The 24,828-nt window shown below is 44.3% G+C and overlaps 1 protein-coding gene and 1 pseudogene across 7 annotated transcripts in view; both read left to right on the top strand.

The window, feature by feature from the left end:
• Rnf145 (ring finger protein 145) overlaps positions 1 to 5,678 on the top strand; it is a 48,288-nt gene extending 42,610 nt beyond the window's left edge. For all 7 annotated transcript variants that reach the window (XM_052197398.1, XM_052197395.1, XM_052197397.1 and 4 more), the window contains 3 exons: positions 144 to 291; positions 1,593 to 1,949; positions 4,080 to 5,678. In XM_052197398.1, coding sequence (XP_052053358.1) covers positions 144 to 291; positions 1,593 to 1,949; positions 4,080 to 4,445 — 871 coding nt within the window. In that variant the 3' untranslated portion in view covers positions 4,446 to 5,678. The remainder of the gene's footprint in view (positions 1 to 143; positions 292 to 1,592; positions 1,950 to 4,079) is intronic.
• Positions 5,679 to 6,436: 758 nt separating this feature from the next.
• LOC127695337 (peroxiredoxin-1-like) lies at positions 6,437 to 9,982 on the top strand (annotated as a pseudogene).
• The last annotated feature ends 14,846 nt before the right edge of the window (positions 9,983 to 24,828 follow it).

Below are 24,828 nucleotides of genomic sequence, written 5' to 3'. Positions count from 1 at the left end.
TAGCTGTAGTGAACAGGAAAAGCCGTGAGAAACCCCAACCCTCCACAAGTGACTCCAGAACTAAGCCATTACCCCCTCAGTGCTGTGGTGAGGAAGTAGTTTGTGAACAGCTTGGCTCTAAGAGACTCTTGTGCCTTGTCCAGGAGTTTGTGGAAACACTTCCGTGCTGTGAGCCTCTGCTTGTTCCTCCTCGTGTTCCCCGCGTACATGGCCTACATGATCTGCCAGTTCTTCCACATGGACTTCTGGCTTCTCATCATCATCTCCAGCAGCATCCTTACCTCCCTCCAGGTGAGCCTCACAGCCACGCTGTGCCTCCTGGTCGCCTACAGGTCTTCTGAGACGAGTGAGTGGCTTCGGGCTGCTGTCCTGCACAGTGAGCAGAGTGTGATATGAAAATGCTAGACAAACTGTCATGGGGTCAAAAGTGCCTTTATGATGCAAGCTTGAGATTTACATGTCATGAGGATGCTTGTTCTAGTAGATGCTACCTAAGTAGGTGTTCCACTTGTGGTAATGACACGAGCTTTTTGCTTTACTTCTATTACGGTGAAAAGGTATTTAGAATTAGCCATCTGGACTGAGTTTAGGTGATCCCAATTTTGTTGGCAATGTCCACATCATCATAATGATGAGGCAGCTACACACCTGCCTTCTCTGTCTAGACTGAACAGGGTGTTGACTTTGGCTACACCAGGGGCACAGAACATTTTCCCAGCCAGTTTGCTCTGGGGTTTGGTAGCCCTGACATCCACGGGGGACACAGTGCACTGTGCCTGCCTTCTTCGTGGCTGACGAAGCACTGGCTCAGGGGAGCCTGGTGGTGACAGCTGAGGTTTGTGTCTCCTGGGAAGGCTTTCTTTTCCAGGCTGCTGGGGCCACCTCCCATCACTGCCTACTTTGGAAGCGAAGGCCTAGAGGTCTCCTCCTACGATGCCATCATGGCAAAAAGTACACAAAACAAAGCAAACCAGCAACAGCAGAAAATGTAATTACAACTTTAACTTTTTTTTTCAAAATGGTAACAATACAGAGTTGTTTTATAAATTCGAAACTGACAAAAATCCGAAATGCTACAGTATCTCAGAGCTTGTTTAGAATGAGCTTCTCAAAGTGAATGTCTACTCAACACACCCTAAATCTGTACAACTCACATATGCACACACATGATGTGTGCCGTAAACAGACATAGCTAATGTATGTACCACGCAGACAGACATGTGTTTCATATAGATGAACAGCATCGCCCGGATGTGGCAAGCTTTTGGGGACTCACAGAGGTCTCTGCTGCCTAGTCAGTAAGAGGTAAAAGGAAATGTGGTTCTGGAAACAATGCTTTCAATCCTGTTCCTTGTGGAGGCGAAGTGTTTAGAGAGACCAGGATTGGATGGATGAGGAATGAGGAAGGTCGGAGAATTGTTGGGGTTGGGTGGGCCTGAGGAGACTGAACACTGCTTCTGGCTGGTCATTGTCTCACACACACACAACCTTCAGTGGGTATCAAGAGTGCATGTGGTATTATTTTAAACTGAGGAAGAATGTTTTTCTTACAATCACATCCTATCTTAATATACGTACTATCCTCTCCCCAGGTTCTGGGAACACTTTTTATTTACGTCTTATTTATGGTTGAGGAATTCCGCAAAGAGCCCGTGGAAAACATGGACGATGTCATCTACTATGTGAATGGCACTTACCGCCTGCTGGAGTTTCTCGTGGCCCTCTGCGTGGTGGCCTATGGTGTCTCAGAGACCATCTTTGGAGAGTGGACCGTGATGGGCTCCATGATCATCTTCATCCATTCCTATTACAATGTGTGGCTTCGTGCCCAGCTGGGCTGGAAGAGCTTCCTTCTCCGCAGGGACGCTGTGAATAAGATTAAGTCTCTCCCCATCGCTACGCAGGAGCAGCTGGAGAAGCACAACGACATCTGCGCCATCTGTTACCAGGTGAGCTGCTCAGTGGGAATCTGCTTGGATAGGTCATGTGGGGCCGGCCAGGTGACCTGCTCAGTGGGAATCTGCTTGGATAGGTCATGTGGGGCCGGCTATGGGGACTGCAGCACACACCAGTTTCAGTGTAAATTTCCAGGCTCAATTAACCTCTGGATTGGAAAAAGATAATGGGGCTCATAGATTAGAGTATTAAAGACCTGACCCATTTTAGTTGTAAGTTCAGTTTTAATGTAGTCTTTCAAGTTCTAATTATTATTGTTTTCAACATTTTTGCTCACCCATAAATAAAGGAAAAACAGGTTAGGTGTATTTTATATTTATTAATGACTACACACAGAGACACAGTGTTCACGTGTATGTGTGGATTAAATATATTCTAGCAACCAGTAGTCAGCAACTTCAGAAAAGTGCTGTGCCAAGATTTTGACTTTTCTTACTATCTTCTGGGTGGGGAAGAAGCGCCCAGACTTTATGGTGGTGGTAAATGACTGCTGTTCTCCATCAGAGACTTTCAGTCCTTTGGGAAGTGCTGATAGAAGCAGCTGTACGGGTCCTGTAGAGGGTAGACAGACAGACTGCCATCCATACAGCACTGGCCTCAGACGGAGATGCCGGTTGCTCACTAGTACAAGTGAAAGATAAGTCATCTTGGAAATGTATACCGTTAGAGTTAGGTCCCCTGTCACCTGTCAGAGGGACTGAGTTGCAGTGTATAGCTGCACTCCTGGAGGTGTGGACAAAATTACCTGGCAACAGCTGCAACTGGGCCCCTAGTACAATCACTGGGAGTGTAGGCTGGTGGCAGGCAGCCATAGGTAGTGTCATTGTGTGTACAGAAATGCTTTTTCCTCCAGGGCTGCCTTGTAGTGCAGATGCTGTGGGTAGGTGTTTGCGTGTGTGTATAAAACTACCACAATACGAATCTTTTCTCATAGTAACATAAAGCTTCCACTTTTTAAAGGAGTCCCGAGAATATCTTTTTTTCTGCTAGCCAACCCTTGAGTGCACTGAGAAGAAGTATGGCCCCGGGCCTGTCCCTGCCTGTCCTTCTCTGTGCTCCTGAACTGGACTCCATGTCTTTTGTAGCCTCACCGTCCTCAGGGCCACCCCAGGAAAACCCAGTTTGGCACAGTCAGCTTGTGCCACCCCCACCCCCCATGTCTGCTCTCCAGGGTTGGGTCCAAGAGTTTCTTCGTCAGTGTCACATCACTTTTTTTGAAGTGCTGGAACTACCTGCCACTTACCTGGAACACGAGAGTGGAGTTGCTTAGCTTCCTGGCTGGCTGCTTTTGTGTGGATGGCGCCCTGCTTCAGAGCTGCCCCTCCCCCACAGCCCCAGGTGCTACCAGTTCTTGGCAAGGAATTTGGGGGATATTCATACTTCCTGACTGTGGATATTAAACAGTGGTTGACAAAAAAATCCATGGGTTTTAAATTCCTGTCTTAGGCCCTCCTACCCCAAGGAATACTGATACCAAAAGAAGGTGTCACCATTTGTCCTCATGTTTGTCAAGTGTGAGCACCTAAAAGTCGCACATGGGACTCGTTCTAAGTATAGATTTGCGGTTCAGATTTTCTAACCCTGTAGGTCTGGTACAGCCCGAGAACAGGGTGAAACTGAGGATTGCTGGTTTACACAGAGTGATTTTACAATGCCCTGATACAGTTGCCACTTCCTTGCCAACACTCTGGTGTTCCGTGGCTGAGTTTTGTCTCCTTGCATATAGGCTCATCGTGGGGTAGGCTCTAGCTGCATTGGCGCGTGCGTAACTGTGGGAAGCGTCCTGTCTGCCTTTGATTTCCTGAGGTTGTAATTACTGCCTGAGACCGCCGGCTCTCACCCTCTCACTGAGAGTCTCGTGCACCCTCTGTGTTCCGTGTTTAGGGTACAGTGTCTTCCTCACATTACTCCGGTTTGTTTCCCCATCCACAGGTCCCTTACATTACTGTGTAAGGGCTCCTCTGACAGCAGCTTAAAGAGTGAGGCCAAACGGTTCTAAGTTCTGTGCTGCAGGTTTTCTTTTTGTGCTACAGAGATTATGTTGAGGTCAGAGCTTGTGGGGACGGATCAGAAAGGTGAAATGGCTGATGTTTCTGAGGTACCTCTTTCCACCTCTCTTCTAGGACATGAAATCTGCTGTGATCACACCTTGCAGTCATTTCTTCCATGCAGGATGTCTTAAGAAATGGCTGTATGTCCAGGATACCTGCCCTCTGTGTCACTGCCATCTCAAAAACTCCTCTCAGCTTCCAGGATTGGGGACAGAACCGGCTCCACAGCCTCCTGCAGGGGCTGAGCAGAACGTTGTACTTCAGGAAGGTCCTGAACCCCCGGACCATGAGAGTCCTCCAGGGACCGGGACCCAGGAATGTTCTGGGGACAATAGTGAACACATCAACAGAAGCTCAGCTAGCCAGGAGGGGGCTGCTGATCCTGGAGAGGATCCCCAGATTCCTAAAGGGGAAGTGTGCCCTGTTGAGTCTGCCTAGAGGAAAAACCGGCTTGGGGCTCTGTACTGTGGAGAAGGCCACCCAAGGTAGAGCTCACACTCAGATCTGAGGAGTGAATGTAGGAGAGGATTAGGCAGGAACCTGACATTCCACGGATCGGCCCCAGGGATACTCGGTGGACACCACCTACTCTCCACCCCACTTGATGTTGTTGGAGAAATTTTGCAATGTACACTAATCAAAATGTATTTATAGTCCTATGCTGATGTTTTGTAGAGGTTTGCCAAGAAAATTTAACCTCAGCAACTTCAGGAATGGCCCCTGATTTGCGAGGTATAATGTAATCAGGTCTGAGTGCTTGAAAGGGGCTAAGAGGACGAAGATCTGGAGGTCAGCATGGGAAGATGAAGGCAGAGGCGGACCTGGCTTTCCCTTTCCACAGGACAGGATCGCTCTGATTGTGTAGGATGGGTAACGACCAGCTCTCGTCTCCGCTCCCCTTTCCCTCAGTTGATGAAAACCACCAAATGATTCTGGAGTTTTCTACAGAACCGCAATGAAATCAAAGATGCAGATGCATCGACTGTACTCTGAGATGGAGGTGCACGTATGTAGGTTAGGACGTGCCTGGGAGGAGGGGTGGGTGCTCTCCTGTCGCCTGAGACTGAACTTGATGCTGGAGTCCTCGTTATTTTGATGTATATGGAACTTTTGTTAATATATTGTATACTTTGTTGGCTGTGTGAAGTAAACTAAAACTCTAATGAACACTTTGGAGTCCACTTTAACAAAGGAGGCCAAAGTGGGAGGGGCTTTAGGGCACTGATAAAGGCCCTGGGTGTACTGACTGTCCAATCCTGTGTATTGTTTAATTCTCACAACTGAATCAAAAGCAGTGTTAAATTATGGCAGTGTTTGCATTCAGGGAATGAGTACTGAGCTGTACGACCCCACTCTGCAAACACCACTGTTGAAGCTGTTAATACACTTTGCACCCTTTCTTTGACAAGGATGTGTCATATTTAAATTTTTACATTCATCATGGCTACAGGTAGAACTGGGGAGGGGGGATGTAATTTTTTTATGGATTTTGATATGAAAAGAAACTAGTCATTTATTTATACAATAAGCTTGGCTCAAAAAACCAACCAGTGTATTTCAGACTTGGCGTTCCTACTGTGGGCTGCGGCTCTCCTTTGTTTTTAGCAGCAAATTCGGATGTAGACTGACAGACATAGCTGAATGTCTTAATAAATTTAAATTTGAAGATGACTGCTGTATCCCCGTGATGTGTGTGTTGGGAACACCCCTGTGTTTGTTGGGAACACCCCTGTGGGTGTTCTCTTGGGATTCTCTCCTGTGCAGTTTCTCTTCTGAACTCACAGGACCTCACATGTTCCCCATTCCATACACGCTCTGCAGGTGGCAGAATTCTCGAGAAGATCCAGTTGGTTGGTTGACTGGTTGATTTGAGACATGTCTTTGCCGCATATCCTTGGATGGCCTAGAACTCCCATCTGGAGAGCATCTGCTCAGGTGAGATAGATCCGCCTGTCTCTGCCTCCCGAGTGCTGGGGTCTTAGACATGAGCCACGACTAGTGAAATATTTTTCATCTTTAACTTGTTCTTTGAGGTCCGTACATGAAAACAATGCATCTTGATCATAAGCAGACCCACTGCCCAAGGTACTCCTGTCATGACCCCTCTCACATCCTCTGTTTAAGCCCACTGGGTTTAATTAGCACTGCCCGATGGCCTCATCTTGTGCTGGTAACCATAGCTATAGTAAGCATGTTGGCATGTACAGGAGACAGCACTTCACAGCGCTCCTCATCCTCTGGTACTTACACGTCTTCTGCCCTTTCTTCAGTGGTGGGAATCTTGAATCCTGGTGGTAGCACACTCTGGCCTGTATCAGAAGCTTGTGGGAGCTTTTGAAGAATGAGGCAACAAAACCCCATTTCTAGTCATCACTTCAAAACGACTGAGTCAGCTGGGGTGGGGGTGGGGGTGGGGGTGGGGGGGCAGATAGCTCCATTTAGAATTCCTTATGTCTTCTTAGAGAGCATGTTAGAAGAATCTAAAGCAGATGGCTCTCCCTAGTGGGGGTGAAGTTTCTCTTAAGTAGCTGGGCTGGTTGGGAACTTAATGATCTTCAGTGTACTCGTGGAAGGTACACGTTCAGGTATAGACTGGTGCCCTGTGGAAGGAAAACCCTGCAGGTAAGCTTAAGAGTCATTTCCAGCATGCCCTACCTTGATTATCTGTTAGCACAGAGTACCTATGTGACGGCTTGCTGAAACCTGTTGTCTAAAGCCTCTCACACTGTCATAAGGAAGGCTCAGGTGCCAGGCTCACATTATATGACACTGCCAAGTCAGATGAGCCTTTCAGCAGCCTTTGAACATGAAATTAAAACTGCATTCTTTTAGCCAGGCAGTGGTGGCGCACACCTTTAATCCCAGCACTTGGGAGGCAGAGGCAGGTAGATCTCTTGAGTTCAAGGCCAGCCTGATCTACAGAGTGAGTTCCAGGACAGCCAGGGCTGCACAGAGAAACCTTGTCTTGAAAACAGCAAACTGCATAAAAAAACAAAACACTCTTCTTCCTTTGCTTCAGATCAGTAGTGAGACAAGCTGGCTGTTGCAGTGGTTTTAAAGCACGGACGCTGGTTAGAATAGGCACTCTTGATCCTTCCTAATGGTCTCACCAGTAGGGGAGGACCGAAGGGCTTTACAGTTGCTCTCTCCCAGACAGAGACACTGGGGAATAGCAATGGCTCCCAGGGCTCATATATTGGATGCCTGACTGGTCATTGGGGAGTGACAGTCACTTGACTGGGATTAGGACATGTGGCCTTGTCGGAGCAAGTGTGTCACGGGGTGGGCTTTGGGGTTTCAAATACTCATGTCAGGTCCAGTGGCTCTCACAGCTGCCTGCTGATCTGGATGTAGAACTCTGGGCTCCTCCAGCACCATGTCTGCCTGTCTGCCACCATGTTTCCTGCCATGATAATGGGCTAGACCTCTGAACCGTAAGTCAGCCCCAATTAAATGTTTCAATTCATAAGAGTTGTTGTGGTCATGGTATCTTCACGGGAATAGGACACTAAGATGCAAGCATCTCCTCATTGGAACCACTGTAGTGGTTGTCACATACAAAAGTTATCTTTGAAGGCCTGGACAGAGGCTCTCTCAACTAGCCAACACTCTGGTGGAATAAAACCTAATTTTATTAGTACTTGTTTTTCAAAAACTTAGTATATACTTATGACTCCTTCAAACTATTGGGAACCTCTGATTGAATGTTCCTTGTTCTGATAATACTGGGATGGTATATCAGACGACTCAATGGTGTCAGAACTCTCCATCATGAAGGCTATAGGGATTGAACTCAGGAAGGCAGGGCTGCAAATGATGTCACCCACTGAGCCTTCTTACCGTGTGTGTGTGTGTGTGTGTGTGTGTGTGTGTGTTGCATATGCAGAGTCAGGACAACCTGTGGGAGTTGGTTCTCTCTTACCATGTGGGTCTCGGGAATTGAATTCAGGTTGTCAGACTTGGTGGCAAGTGTCTTTCCCCCACTGAGCCATCTTGACAGCTCACTGGTCATTTTGGTAATACTTTCCATATGACAACATACTTGACCTAGGAAGATCCACTCACGTTTAACCATCTAGTTAAAGAAGAAAAAGTGAGAAAATTTACCTTCAATTCTACTTACTGTAATCAATTCTAATTTTCCTGACTACGTAGTATTCCATTTTATATATAAGGCTTCATGTCACCTGTGAGCAGTATGCTCAAAAACAGTTACATTTTTTTTAACAAATTCTGAACCTGAATCTTAAGTTCAGTGCTCAGCAATATAAACCCTTATGCTTGTTAACAGGGCTTGCTACAGTGTTTTTAACTCTCTAAATTTGTTTTTAGTAATCTAAAGTCATAGAGTCAGCTTGGGAGCTCCCTGGTCTGGCTTTCAACCACTGGGCTATGCATGGATCTCCTGAAGCCTCTCAATATCATAGAGTTGGAAATATCTTCTCCATGCCTCCACCACATGGTTTTTGGTTATAATTTTTTAAGCTCTTGCAGAGTTTTTGTTTCATACACTGTATTTTGGTTATGCATACCCTTTCCCAACTCTTCCCAGATCTGACCCTCCTCTATCTACCCAACTTTTTGTCTTAAAAACTTCCTTCAAAATCAACTTTTGCCACCCATACAATCTTGGTTGTGTGGCCTTCCACTGGAGTGTGGCATTTTTTTAAAGATACATTGTGTTACATTTTCCTGGTTATATATATTGCTTGTTTGGAAAGTAAAAAAATATTAATTATTAAATATAAATTAAATATAAATATTAAAGTAAAATATTAAAGGGTAAAACTCACAACAACTCCCCACCCAAGGGTGCTCTTCTATGTTCTAAGAATTCTACTACCATCCTGGGCTCCTGGAATTGAAATATGTGACAAATAACTTTGTGATCCATCTGTTAAGGCTCATTTGTTTGTCCCTCTCCTGTCTTTAGAGATGGAGATTGATACAACTTTCAAAAACGGATTTGCATTTTTTGTGGATAATTGTTGGTTAGAAAGTAGCCATAAATGCTTAAAGCAAATTATAGAATTGTTAGTCCTTTGGCTACTCAAAACACGTGTTTTAATTCTCTCATGAAGTGCATTCTGCATCTGGCTGCACAGTGTAGGCAAGGTACAGTTTTAGAAAGTTAGGGCTTGGATTTCTTCCTGCATTCTCATGGTCATTTCTGTTTGTGAGACCTGTATGGCTCGACCCTGCTGATAGCAAGATGTCTTCAGGAAATGCAAAAATTGGGTTCAAAGCTACAGCTGTTACGCCGGATGGACAATTCAACGATATCAGCCTCAGTGAATACAGAGGAAGATATGTTGTGTTCTTTTCCTCTCTTGACTTCACTTCTGTGTGTCCCATGGAGATCAGTGTTTTTAGGGATAGAGCAGAAGAATTTAAGAAACTCAACTGCCAAGTGATTGGAGCTTCTGTGGATTCTCACTTCTGTCATCTGGCATGGGACCCAGGAACATTCCCTTCATATCAGATCCCAAGCGCACCACTGCTCAGGTTTATGGAATTTTAAGGGCTGATGGAGAGATCAGTTTCAGGGGCCTCTTTATTATCGATGATAAAGGTGTCCTTCGCCAGATAACAATGCACCATCTTCCTGTTGTCCACTCCGTGGATGAGATTCTGAGACGAGTCCAGGCCTTCCAGTTCACGGACAAATATGTCGAAATGTGCCCAGCTGGCTGAAACCTGGCAGTGATCCAGCCTGATGTCGTTAAGAGCAGAGTATTTCTCTAAGCAGAAGCGAGCACTGGACCACTTTCCTGCCAGGCAGCATTGAGCAGCCAGGAGAAAACCTCTTGTATTCTACTTATGCTTAAATACGAGATGTGGTGTGATTCCAGATGTGCCTTCCCTACAGGGCTGGGGATGGGCTGAGCTGTGTTTGTATCAGTCACAGAAACCAGGCTGTTAATTCTATCTTTCTTTCTTTTCTTTCTCTTCTCTTCTCTTCTCTTCTCTTCTCTTCTCTTCTCTTCTCTTCTCTTCTCTTCTCTTCTCTTCTCTTCCCTCCCTCCCTCCCTCCTTCCTTCCTTCCTTTCTTAAGTATCTATTAAACGTGAATTCTGAAAGGAAGGAAGGAAAGAAAGAAAAAGAAAGAAAGAAAGAAAGAAAGAAAGAAAGAAAGAAAGAAAGAAAGAAAGAAAGAAAGAAAGAAAGGGCTTCCATGAGGCTATCAGATCTTATTGATAACTATATCAGAGTCCTGTTTATTTCCTCCCTTCTAATTGATGTGTGGTGCAGAATAGCTCTTATGCTAAAGAAATGAATTTATTCTGAATCAGAGTGAAACCCTGCCACCTTCTGCTCATAGTGTGCACAAGATCAAGCCAGTTGATGTTCCCAGCAGAGAGAGGGAGGGAGTTCACAAACCCTGACCCATAATGGAAGAGTTAGAGAGAAAGCTGGTGGTAGGGAAGAGTCCATTTTCTTTAAGGGTGTTGCCCCTGGTGGATCCACCGTGCTCCAGCTGATAACCTATAGGATCCAGGTAACTCCCAGTTACTTCAGCCACTCAGCCAATGCCACCAAATGGCAACTGATGTGTGCCCTTTTTAAGCCCCTCCCCCTCCCCCCCCCCCCCCCCCCCCGCTTGCTCTGTCTTCCTTTGTCTCTCTCAGAGGCAGTCTTTACCTTTTCCCCAATAATAAAGCCCTCGCATGAGATCTGTTTGTCCTGGTGTGATTTTTGCTGCATTCCGTAGCCCCATCCACCAAGGTACTCTTCTGCCATAGAAACCCTGACATCGGTACTGTGACTGCCTCCCTGGGGGGTTCTGAGTAACATTTGTACCCTACCCTACCCACCAGCTTCACCCTCAACAGATTCACCTTCTAACCCGCTGATCCATCCCTCCATCTGTCACCTGTAAATGGTGAGTGATCCTGCTTAGTCATCATAAATATTTCCCCAAGTCTCGGGAATTCTTAGAGGCAGGGGTACCCACATCTGACCCTTCTCCTTGGGTGAGCCTTCATTTTTGAACCTCTTTGGAAAGTCCATGGTAAAGTCAGGGCTTTGAGCCCTGATTCCTGCCCAGTGCAGTAATGATCCACTCAACAGCTTGTGTCTTCCTCGTTTGGTCAGCCTGACTCCTGGGGACACCTTGGACTATAGGCCTTGGACCTTCCTCACACATAGGAATGGCATCATCCATAGAAAAACCTCCAGTCACTCCTGGCACCCGACCTGTAGGACTCCAAATTTACAGTTTGCTTTATGTACCCCCACCCCCACCCCTACCAGTTCTGCAACAAATGGCTCTGCACAACTGTTGATGGATCTCTAAATTTGTTGCAAAGAGGGAGCTGGATCCAGACCTAGCAGGAACTAGAAAAGGCCAGCTGCAGCATGCACATACCCAACACACACCTGTTCTCTCCTGCAGCTCCGGCTCTAAGCTACCGATCTAACTTTCCTAAGGTAAGTACTGATGATTCATTAATGAATCTGAGTCTCAATTCTAGAGTCCGATTCATCATCTGTTCCTGCCCTTCCTGTGCTCCTCTGTTCCAGCAGCCTGCTATGCCTCTGGCTGCTGCCTCCACTTGGACATCTGCCTCCTTGCCTGCTTGAGATCTCCCCCTTCTTGCCTCCTCTAGGAGCTGCAGTCCTGCTTGCAGCAGTCTGGGACTCTTTGCTCCCTCCAGCTGTCCACGCCTTCCTGGCCCTGTACTTTGTGCATTCCCTTGCCTCTCCTTAGGAGATGCCTGCTAACGCCTGCAGCTTCTCCACATCCTCGTAGCTTCTACAATACTGGAACCCTTCCGAAAGTGAAGTTCCTGGTTGTTTCTCTTTGTCCTCTAACCTTTCCTTGCCTTGTCTTACGCTGGCTCCTGGAGCCTGCTTCTACACCCTGCCATGGCTCCTACCGTGTGGACAGCTTTCTTTCAGTTTTAGCCTTCTGTTCAAGTCTGGGTCTCTCTACCAAAGACAGTGGCTCCCCCTCCGCTGCACTCCCCTGGCCATCTCTGGCTCCAGCCTGCAGGCCAGCAGCTTTAGCCTCTGCTCCTTTTCGGAGCTTACAGGAACACTCCCACACAACATTCCACTTTGTAACCCTTTCTCTCTTCCCTCATTAACAACAACTTGGTCTCAGTAAAGATCGAAGGCCAAGAAATTGCCAAACTTGATTTCTGAATTCTCACGAATCATAACAACAGTAGTTACGCACAAACCAATAATCCCCAAATGTGATATATCAAACTTGCTCTACTTTCTCTACTTTCTCCTCTTGAAAAACTTTTATCTCTATGATTTATCTGTGCTCTGCTCTGAAAAAAAAAATCTCAAGATTATGCAGTAAACTCTTATCTCAGGATTTATAAGTTGGTCATTGGGCATGGTTAAAAAAATTCTATAGTAAACTCTGGCTTTAAATGCATAGCAAAAAAGCTTATAATTAGAAATAAACATGGCTAGATATATGTATACATATGTGTGTGTATGTGTGTGTATATATACGTAACTTGGACTCAGCTCTATATGAATGTGCATGTAACTTGGATTCAACTCTCATTTAAAAAAATAGATCTATTAGGAAAATGACTGTTTTTAAAGAGCAACTATGTGCCTCTCTTACATCTTTGCCAATGACCTCATCAAGATGTAAGCAGCCACGTGGCTGGGAGCCATCTTTACTGAGGTTAAAGTATGTGCCATGTGACTTGGCTGCCATCTTCAGATGGCCCTCGTGGTATAGAACAACCATTGTAAAACTGCTCAGTCCTAATGAGCTCTCCGTTTTTCCTTGTATCTCTTTTAAACTAAGGAAGCAACATGTCTTAGATGTGTTGGGGGTCGTATGGACTTTTGTATGATGATAAAAATTTAAGGATATATTTGATACAACATACTATACCTGTAGTTCAACTCTGGTTTAGAATATGTTGTATATGATGACTAAAAATGTAAGGTTATTAAGGTCTATTCAGATTAACAAAGGCTAATTTAAGATGTATGTCAAACTACTTATATATTTACTAACTGTTCAACAACAAGCTGCTAGAAAATTTAGATTTAATATCATATGTTTGATAAATAATATGTATCTGATAAGTCTACTCAGGTTCACAGTCTGATTAAATTTGATTTTGATACTAGAAAAGCTTTAATTCAAAAATTGTTATTTTTAATGCTCAGACTTAACAGGGATAGAGCTATAAAAATCCTAATCTCATAAAAACTACTAACTTATTATAAACTGTTAAGGATAATTAAGACATGTAAGTTAATAGTCACGTTATAAATGGCCAAATTCTCTAATGTGTTCAGAACTATTTTTATAGTTATGCTAAATACTAATGTAATTAATTATAAGAATTAGCTTTATTTAGCCTCCTGTATAGATTTTCCAAGTGAAGTCTAAAAGTAACTAGAAATAAAGTCTGTTTATTTATATATACTTAATAGATTGTCCTCAAACTCTAGAGATTTGCTGAATATAGCATTTAAAATGTTTAATAAGAGTATATATACTCAATAGATAATGGTCCCAAATTCTTCATATATCTGCTGAATATGATGTTTACAATGTTTAATAAGAAAGCTTCCTGTGATAGAGGTACCAGTTTCTGGCAGGATCCCTAAGAACTCCAAAGAAGATGGTGAACCCCAAAGAACTCTAGCTGAAAGTCGCCTTACTTGTGACAAAGTTGGTCACTGGGTAAAAAACAGCCCTTCATCCTTCCCACCCCTAGGACCCTGTTAAAATTGGACTGGCAGGACACTGGGGTGCTCCGATTTGTCTACACAAAGTAGGCCAGTCCCCTCAAATTCCTTGTCCACAGGATAGTTTGTTGGATCTTCTGGGCCTGGCGATCAAAGACTGATACTACCTGCAAACAGAGAAACCTAGGGTGATTTTTCCAGGTAGCCAGTAAATCGCTGTCATTTTTAAAAGAGTTAGAAGCTGCTTGACTGGAACTTTCTGTATACTCCAGTGACATTTATCCTCCTCAGCTCTCTGATGGTGTAGATGACTATGCTAATGATAGCTTTCTTAGTTTAACAGCAGTGGCCAAGGCTTCAGCTGTCTTCTCAGCTCTTCATGTGTAAACATCAAGTCTCAGGCCTCCCTTTCCTAGAGCTACTGCTGGGTCTAGACCCAGTTTCCCTTGATACCAGACTCTAATAGGAGATAAACATATTTCAATGTAACTTTTTACTATTCCTTTATTTTAAAGGAACTCTATTTACAATGACAGCTCTCAGTCAGACACCCGCATCTCACAGAAAAAAAAGGTGAAGTTTATATAAGGTCTGAGGATACAAAAGCTTAACTTCCAAGGGTTTAAGAAAATATTTTAAGATATGTCGATGCAATTTATAAAGGTCTAAGAAAGTGTCTTAAGGTGTATAAATGCAATATGTGAAAGTATAAGAAAATGACTTAAGACATGTAAAAATTAAAAAATGCTTCAAATGTCTTTCCTTAATAATGCTATTGTTATATTAAGACTTCAAAAGTTCAGTTTTAACATTAATCAGTAGAGTTTGGATAAGTTATTAATCTAGGTCTGATAAAGTACTGACAGTGTTATCATTGTCATCAGCTCAAGATTTTAAATTTCCTTTGGTTGTCTTCTAAGTATAAGCTTAAAAATGCTTGTCATTGTGCTAAAAATGCCTGTTTAATATTTATACACTCAGACTTCTGGACAGAGGAAAGATTGTTCATACTTTTAGCCTAGAATCACTTTTGGGTCTCCAAGATTTTACTGTGATTCAAAGGCATGAGTCTACTGCCTTTTCTACAACGTGGATTTCAGTACACATTACAAACAATGGTAGTGCTAACATATCTAAAGCTTATTTCTTTTTGTAAAACTTAAAACATTTTCTTGTAAGCTTCAGGGAATCGACTTGGATCCATCTCTAATAGATGAAACCAACAGATAAGTGCTGTCAATCAACAACCTGTCTGCACCTGCAAATCCCTCCTGTTCCAGAGAGTGGACTCTCCCTCTTTTGGGGACTCCCCTCCCCCAGCTACCACAACCATGGGCCTGGACATTTAGTGTATACCCTGGATACAATTTTTTTTTTCATAAACTCCTTAACTTTACCTTCTCCCCCTAGTTTGTCTGTCCCAACAGACTTCAGGTCAACTGCAGATTGCTCCAGCATCTGTTCCTGGTGTTCCCTCAAAATCGGGTACAGAGCTAGACAAAGAATTTTCACCTGAAGAACTTCAGATGGCTGAGAAGCACCTTAAGAAATGTTCAACATCATTAGTCATTAGGGAAATGCAAATCAAAACAACCCTGAGATTTCACCTCACACCAGTCAGAATAGCTAAGGTTAAAAACTCAGGAGACAACAGGTGTTGGCGAGGATGTGGAGAAAGAGGAACACTCCTCCACTGCTGGTGGGATTGTAAGATGGTACAACCACTCTGGAAATCAGTCTGGCGGTTCCTCAGAAAACTGGGCATGACACTTCCAGAGGACCCTGCTATACCACTCTGCATATACCCAGAGGATTCCCTGGCATGCAATAAGGACACATGCTTCACTATGTTCATAGCAACCTTATTTATAATAGCCAGAAACTGGAAATAACCCAGATGTCCCTCAATGGAGGAATGGATACAGAAAATGTGGTATATTTACACAATGGAATACTACTCAGCAATTAAAAACAATAAATTCATGAAATTTTTAGGCAAATGGTTGGAACTGGAAAATATACTAAGTGAGGCAACCCAATGACAAAAGAAACACATGGAATGCAGTCACTGATAAGTGGATATTAGCCCAAAAGCTCTGAATACCCAAGACACAACTCATATATCAAATCATTCCCAAGAAGAAGGAAGGAGAGGGACCTGGTCCTGGAAAGGCTTGATACAGCATTGTAGGGGATTGTCAGGACAGAGAAGGGGGGGGGGGTAATTGGGGAACTGGCAGAGAGAAGAGGGCTTATGGGACTTAGGGGGAAAGGGGAACTGGGAAAGGGAAAATCATTTGGAATGTAAACAAAGAATATAAAAAATAATAAATAAATAAATAAATAAAATCTGCATCCCAGGCAGCTACAAACCGGCTAGCCCCAGGTGGTCCGGCCTTACACAGGCTCCAACTGCTGTGTGCCTGTCCCTAGCCCTAGATGGTCCTGAAGGGCCTGGATAGCAAGGGAAACAGCCTGTGCTTCCTGGACTTGGCCAGCATCACAGCTTCCTTGGGTCCCTGAAGATGTTGACACCCCCAGACAGTAGGAAGCAGTCTAAAGAGCAGCACCCCCATTCCTGCCTCATTCTCAATCACCCCTTTCTATCTCCTCACCTTTTGTAATAAAGGAGGAATGTTAGGAACTGGGTTCCCCTCCCCCACCTTCAGCAATTTAGCACCAGCTTCCAATCATCACCAACAAATGCAACATTCATACCTTTAAAAAAGTTCATACCGCTCTCCCTCTCTCCCTCTCCCTCTCTCCCTCTCTCCCTCTCTCCCTCTCTCCCTCTCTCCCTTTCTCCCTCTCTCCCTCTCCCTCTCCCTCTCCCTCTCCCTCTCTGACCTGCTCTGTCTCTCATTTGTGCCTCTCTCTTTCTTAGAAGTGGCCTCACCCCCTCCCAATATGTCTCTCAAGTGAAGTCTGTTGCTCCGTGTGATCATTGCAGCATTCCTTGGCCATAGTATTCTTCCACCACAGAAACCCTAACGGGCCTATAGCCTAGATTATATGGACAGCACAAATTGGACTCAATGTGTTGTTAAAAATAAAAAAATAGACATGAAGTTTGGGCGTGGAATAAGGGTAGGGTGGATCTGGGGAGAATGGGAGATGAATATGATCAGAATACATCAGAATTCAGGAAGCATTAATGAAAATGTAAAAACCTGAGTGAAGGTGGCCCCAGGGATGTGGATCCAGGTCTCGAGAGTCTATTGTGGGAATGACATGATCCACCATGGAACTGGGCACATGAGCTCTTAATAGTCCCAGAACGAAGAGAAAACATAACTAAGCCCTTTCCCAGCAACAGCAGTTAAGAACCTCAGGTACCTGGTTTGCAAGGCAGGATCCCCGTTACAGGTTTAGACATGGATTGGTAATGTTCTTCCTTAACTTTTAGGTTGGTGAAAGCCAAGGGTCTGCTGGATTACCTTCTAGAAAATTCACCTGATAGAAGGCGGCTGTGAGGTCAGACACAAGTGGGCCGTTGGGACTACTGTGAGGGCTACAGATATCCTGAGATCATTCTGGCTGTGGGTCTGTAACATCTCAGCTCTTCATATTTCAATTAGTCAGACTCCACAGGTATGATTCCCCCCTCTTCCCCACCCCCCTAAACTCAATTCCTAGGCATTCTAACCTGTTTCTCCTGAATGTTGGCTGGCCCACTGTTTCTCTAGTTTTAATTAATGTAAACAACACCTGTCTCCCTTTCCTATTGCTTTCATAGTCCCAGGTAAGCAAAAAATGGCTTCCGACTTAGCTGGAAAATAATCTCCACTGAACCAGTTATAGTTAGAGGTCCTGTTACTTTCCGGATGAGGAGGAACCTCCCAGCTCCGAGGGCCGGGAGTGGCAGTGAGCACCGAATGAGGAATGATTAATGATGAATGATTCCCTTTGATGGTCCTTCCTGCTCCCATGGGACTCTGGGAAACAGCCTGAGCAAGTCGAGGTACCTGCAGAGAGGCGGAAATCCACAGTTCAGCTTTCTGTCCTCTGTGTGTTTCTTGGCACTGGCTTTCATGGACTTCCGTTTGCTAGGAAAAACAGTCATGGTTTCTGAGGTAGCATTTGGTCTTTGCCCATTTGTATCTGAAATCTTCATCACTGACTAATGAACTTCATATATTTTTAATGTGCTGTGCCAAATATTACCACAAGCGACTGAATGAACTAAGGAGCTTACCATGTGACACAGAACTCTTTCTTCTAGAAGTGGAGTAGAATATGGCACATTGACTAGATGAACTTATTTCTGTGTCTTTTTGATTATCTTAATTGATTTCAGCTTCTAAACCCCATGTCAGGTTGGCATCAGCTGCAAAATTCTGCTCTGTTATTTGGCTTCAATGGGGGTACTGGAGGATATTTTTAAGAGTTATTGTTCTTTTGAAGTCTGTCTGTCTGTCTGTCTGTCTGTCTGTCTCTGGAGGCTAAAGGTGTAGAGCTGGAGTTACAGAGAGAAGTAAGTACCCTGAGTGCCGGGAAGTGAATTCTGGTCTTCTCCAAGAGCTGTACGTGCTCTCAGACACTGAGCCCCTTACTCTGAGATATTGACCCAGTCAGCCACAAACACCTGAGGGCTGTGAATGTCGCTCAGTGGCAGAGTGCTTGTCTAGAATGTACAAGACCCTGGGCTTGATCCTCAACCCTGAAAAACATTTTTTTCTTTTGCATTAGTTGTCAACCATTTAAAATCTTCCAAGATCGGATATTATGCAAACTCAAATATGATCTTGGTATGAAAAAATAGGAGGGGCATGTATTGGGATTCTGGCTTGATAATTTGACTCCACCTGGAATCTACTAAAACCCAAGCAGCTGGGATACCAGTGAGGTATTTTTCTCTTCAATTATTTGAAGTCGGAAGACCTAGCTTTAATCTGGATCTTTAGAGGTGAGAAGATTCATCTTTAATCTCTTGCCCATATCTTCTTCTGGCAGTCTACAGAAAGCACATGGAAGAAGGAAGTTTTTGCTCTTTGTCTGTCTGCCTTCTCTCTCTGACGAGTTCATTCCTTCCCTGGCGTTAAAGTCTCTATCTCTGGGATTCCAGCAGGTACTAAAGACAGCTGAAGAAGCAAGCCTCCTGGACTGATCAACTACTAGGTTCCTGGACCTTCTGCGGGTAGACAGCCATTGTTGGACTAACTGGACAACATCTTGTAAGCCACTCAAATAAATACAATGTATATACATAAATATATACCTGTGTATGGATATATGTGTACATAGGTATGAATATAATATATACATATACATGTATATACAGTCATGTTATGGATTCTGTTCCTCTAGAGAACCCTGACTAATAGAGAGCTGCTGCTTATTGGGAAGAGTTATACTTGCTGTTTATGGAGGGATGAGAAGAAGAGAAAGTCTGTCTGTCCATGTTCACTGTAGACTGATTCCCAATTAAATCCATTGATATCAAGCCAATGAATATGGAGGCTGTTAGGAATTCCCACAGAAGGCCAAAGGCTTGAAATTTCCACTTTGTATAGTAGTTATTTTTCTTGCCAAGAATCAATTTAAGGAAGAAAGTACTAGTTTAACATAGTGTTAAAGGATGGTGTCTGTCATGGCGGCAGGCATGGTGGCAGGGTATGATGGAGCCACTGTGCCCACAGTTGTAAAGGACAGAGGGATGAATGCTGGTGCTCAACTTGCTTTCCTTCCTCTCTTCAGTCTTCAGAATGGTGCTGCCGACCTTCAGGGCTGGCGTTCTCTCACTGAACCTCACTGGAAACAACTTCACAGACATACCTAGGAGTTTGTAGGCAACAAAGATTAGTCAGGACACCATGTTATCTCTGAAGTTATTCTGTGGCTCTAGACCAGTGGTTGGTTAGTGTTAGAAGCAAGGTGCCAAGTTCATGAGGCCTTCTGATGTCTGGGCCTAGCTTTGCACTTCTGACTTGGTAGGTTTGGGATGTAGCCAGGTCCTAACCCTCTGGAAATGAGAGAACTTTGGTTATAGCAATGTTACTGTCTCCAGTGAACTTCACCTGTTCCCTGTGCATTTTTAGGGCATTAGCTTAGGTGAGGGTTGATTCTCCACTCTTCCCCACCTGTGGGGACCAAGTAGGTGCTCTCTCTGTATCTCTACTGCTTTTTTGAAAGATGGTTCTTAGAGAAGGAATACACCTGAAGACATTTTTTTCTGAGGAGCATTTGTAGCTAAGGATTTTGGTGCACATTACAGTGGACAGGATTCACTAATGGAGAAGCAACCCCTGACCTACACGTGACAAAGGAACATGTGTGAGCTCCAACTCAGTCAACCAACCAACTGAAGGTTGCTTGAGTACCAAGAAAAGTCTGAAACTATATTTGTAAACAAATTTCTCCCTTAGCCATACAGAACAAAAGAATCTTGAAATCTCAGGAGCAGAGCAACTTTTAGAGACGGAGAGTCATGGTCTTGTTTCATCAGAGAGGCAAGTATGGGCTTGCACGAGGCTGCATAGTAGGGAAGCCTCGGCCCTACTATGGGAAGTAGATCTCGGCCTTCCTGAGTTCAAGACCAGCACACCTTGAAAACAAATCATCTCATGAGAATTACGTCATGGTCAAGAGAGTCTTTGACTTAGTGATCAGAGTGCTTGCCTAGTGGCCATGAAACACTGGCATAATACCAGATGTGTTGGTGCTGTGATTCCAGCACTTAGGAAGTAGAGATAAAAGAATTGAGTTCGAGGTCATCCTCAGCTACATAGCAGGTTCAAGGCCAGCCTGGGCCACATGAGATCTTTCTTTCACAAGAAAGATTTTATTAGGCCTATAGGTGCTATGCGTGAGCTTCGGTGAAAAGAAAAGATGGGCAGAATTTTCTGGGATATCACAATATTCAGAATTATTGATTTGAGACAAGAGTTTTGGTGAACCCTATAGCAAGGGGAAGAAACAGGAAGTAAAGAAATGTTTAGGTGTAAAATCAACTTTAATATATAGCAACCAAAGCCTAGCAAGATAGGAAATTGGGAACTATAGGAGGTTCCTGTATGTCTGTGTGTCCCAGTAGGGACCGGGAGATCACACTGTGGAAATATATGAATGGGAAGGTTTAGAGCAAGTAGTCAGGTCTGTGTCTAGGGAACCTAAAACATAGAAAACTGCATTCTCCTCAGGATGAATCAGTCGATCTAAGATGTACATGTGATGTTACTTACACATGTTACAAGTGTAAGTTCCTCTTTCCAGTTGTTAAATAACGTTTCTTCTGAGGCTTCTATTCTTCCCTAAATTACCCTGAAACAGCTCCCCGACAACAGAAATGACAAAGAGAACACGGCTGAGATGCCCAGGGTATTTGCATTTTTGGTTTGTTGTGATGGCCTGGGTGGTGCTATTCAGACCGAGGTGCTATTCAGTCACCGAGGCTGCCGTTGGCGCTGCTGCAGGTGGCGCTGACATCTGAAAGCACACATGTGCTAAGAAGTGTGTTGACGAAGGAAGGGGGTCGACAGCTGGCCAAGCTTCTACCCAGTTATTTTTAAAACGTTTGATGTGTCTTTTACAAGCCTGCAGCTCACCTTCTAAGCCACTGCTTGGAATGCTTTTGTAATCTTGTTTATGGGTGAAAAGAAAACAAGTAAACGAAGCAGGGAGAATTGAGATGAAATTAATATTTCATCAATACCCGGTGGCACTGTAGGTGGAAGAGAAAATGTTGAACAACAACAAAAGCCTGTACACACACACACACACACACACACACACACACGATGGGAAGCAGTCTTGACTGGTTAAAATAAGAACCTATTTTTTAAATTTTATTTATTTTTAATTTTATGCACATTGGTAATTTGACTGCATGCATGTCTGTGTGAGGGGTGTTGGATCCACTGAAACAGGAGTTACAGACATCTGTGAGCTGCTATGTGAGTGCTGGGAATTGAACCCAGGTCCTCTAGAAGAGCAGTGCTCTTAATCGCTGAGCCATCTCTCCAACTCAGAGACCTTGAGTATTTTTTTTTTAAAGATTTTATTTATTTTACATATATGATATATATGATATATGAGTACTCTGTAGCTGTCTTCAGACACACCAGAAAAGGGCATCAGATCTCATTAGGGATGGTTGTGAGCCACCATGTGGTTGCTGGGATTTGAACTCAGGACCTTCGGAAGAGCAGTCAGTGCTCTTAACCGCTGAGCCATCTCTCCAGCCCCCAGACCTTGAGTATTTTTAACGTAATGTCACAGATATGTCCTTATTAAAATAAACTGAATATCCTATCTTGTCACAGGTGTGCATATAAAGCCTACTTTAAGGTCAGAGGCAGCTTGGGTTCAGTAAACACAAATGTCTCCCTCTTGCCTTCTGTGAGACATGTGCTCTTGCAAGGCTTGGTTGCATTAGCCTGTGACCTAGGTCTCGCTCCTACGCTGTGTGACACGGTAGACTCCCCTGGGGTCCCACCCCACGTCAGTCACTATAGTTTCACTGGGTGACCATGAGACCCAGAGATGGGAATTTTTGAAAGACTCTTAGGTGACTGCCAAGAGCATGTAAATCTGGGAATTGCAGTTCCAGCATCAACACTTCCTGATGTCACGTAGTAAGTCCCCATGTTGTCCAGTGTCCCTGGGTCGGCACACAATTTCCTTCCACACTGATCCTTTCTGTTCTCTGTACTCCATCTCCACCTGAATCAGCACCAGTCAAAACCACAGACTCCCATGCCCCTCCCTTACTCCCAGAACACAGGTCGGCACCTGTGTGCTTACAGACTAGCAGATATGCCTCATCTGGAAAGGTTTCTCTAAACAGACAAACAAACAAACAAACAAACAAAAAACACCATTCAAAAACATAGAGACTTCACATTAAAAAGAATCTGCTTCTTTGAAAAAAATTAGGAAGTTTAATAGTCATCAGGAGCTTGATGGCGCGTTACCTCATGTGGTGGACACTTGCTCCCAGCATTCAGCCACAGGCCTTAACTCTTATGTCACCTGATACCCTTCCTTGCAGGTCACACACCCAGAAACTATTTCATCCCACAGTTGTTTTCTGCATCCTTTCCTAGGCAGTGGATGTAGGCACACAATTTTCCTTTACCATAACTGTATTGTCATACAAGGAACTGATCTTTCACAAATACATATTCCAAGTATTCAGCAGCCTCTGGTGACTAGTATCAATTGTTGTTTTGATGAAACCCAGAGTCACCTGGGAGACGGGCCTCTGGGAAGCCTGTGGCAGATTTTTTGATTGGGTTCATTGAAGTGGGAAGACCCACCCACCGTGGGTGGCACCATCCCCTAGGCCAGAATCCAGGACTGTATAACAGAGGAGGTGATCAGAGCACAGGCATCCATTGTTTTTTGTTTTGTTTTTTGTTCTTTTTGTTTTTTTATTTCCTTTTCTGACTTAGATACAGTGTGACTATCTGCCTCAAGCTGCTGCCACCTTGAGTTCACTACCATGACAGACTACCCCTCAAACCGGATCAAAATTAGGTCCCTAGCAACATGAAAAGTGACTAAAAACCTCTAGTAGCAAATGTCTACCACATATGTCACCAGAATATTCTATCAAGCTGTTGAGAAGCTAATCATGAGGACTCTCTCCTGTAGTCTGGACAGACAGACCCTCTTCAGGTCGTCATGGTCCCCACCCACTCCTCTCTGGTCTTTTCTGTTACCTGTAACATTTGAATCTGAAAAGTCAGTCTTTCATATGCTTTGGGACTTCTACTTAGCTTTTTATTTTTTGAAAAACACCAAAACAAAGCCCATGGGAAGATAGAAAGGAAGGGAGAGAGAGAGGGAGAGGGAGAGGGAGAGGGGGAGGGAGGGAGGGAGAGAGAGAGAGAGAGAGAGAGAGAGAGAGAGAGAGAGAGAGAGAGAGATTGGCAACAGCTGGGATATACTGGGGAACATGGATACAAATGAAGAGACAATAAACCTGGAAAGAGGGTAATGTGTGTGTACAGGCATGTGTGCATACATGTGTGACTGAGAAACTGACTTCTACAATTTGTTTTCCTTTAGTGGCAATAGCTGTATGTGTTTATTGGCTGCCACATCAGAATTATGAGTCCTGATTATCACTGAGCAGAAACGATTGTGGGGTCGGTGTGATTTGATGTTCTGATTTTTTTTTTTTAGTGGAATACTTGAGTGTAGTGAAATCCCTTTTGTTCCTTTAAAACGTTGACTCTTCCTAAAATGCCGCAAAGTCCAAACAGCACTGTTGGTGGGATGAACTGTGACTTGCGACCATCTGGGGCTGCCTTCTCCCATGGATTCAAGGCAACCAAGTGCTGATCTGGACTAACTCATCTATCTCATGAGAGCACAGATATTGGTGAGAATCAGTCACAGTTAATGTCCCACTGCTCTGAAGTTTATGTCACTTTATTTGCACCAATGAGGGATGGTTGGTTAAAAGTTCGTCCTGGCAGAGCATCAGGTACATCCTGCCCCGCACTGTCCTGTTCAATCCCAGGGAAGTGAACCTTCAGGAAAGAAGAAAGACTACACACATACCAAGGCACAGCAAGGGGAACAGCCAGAGGCCCGAAGGTGTTTTTTTATTCATCGTGACAGCCACTAAATCATATGACTATTTAAATACCATTTCAAAGATTAAACCGTCTTGTCATCATCCACCTTAGCCGTATTTCAAGCACCCAGTCCTGATGTTTAAGGTCCAAGCAAGGCAAATCCTCCGATTCAGAAACTCCTCATAGACACATTAGGGTTCAGAGGGGAGCGAAGACGAAAGGAAGGAAGCAGGCGGGGAGTGAACCTCTCATCAGAACGGAGATAGTCGGGGACTAGTCGTGAGGTCAGGAAGTCTGAGCTTGGTGTAGAAGGTGGGGTTCTTAGGAGGCTCGTGCTGTGTGGTGGAGAACGTAAGGCCTGGAGCCCCTTCCAATTGGTTGGGAGCTAGAGACTCTGGCTGGCTAGGCAAGAAGTGGCTCAGGTGTTGTGTATTACCCAGAATATCATCGTGTGGAATAGTGCCACCTACAGGTCAGCTGTTGCAAGAACAGCAGCTAGAGAAACCGACTTTGCACGGTGGTTAAATAAACTGGAAGATGGAAAATGTAGAGGTGTGTGTGTGTGTGTGTGTGTGTGTGTGTGTCTGTGCGCGCGCGCATTAGTGTATATGAGTGTG

The sequence above is a fragment of the Apodemus sylvaticus genome, chromosome 10 (assembly GCF_947179515.1).
Source record: "Apodemus sylvaticus chromosome 10, mApoSyl1.1, whole genome shotgun sequence".
Lineage (NCBI taxonomy): Eukaryota > Metazoa > Chordata > Mammalia > Rodentia > Muridae > Apodemus > Apodemus sylvaticus.
This window is presented reverse-complemented; position numbering and strand designations above follow the sequence as displayed.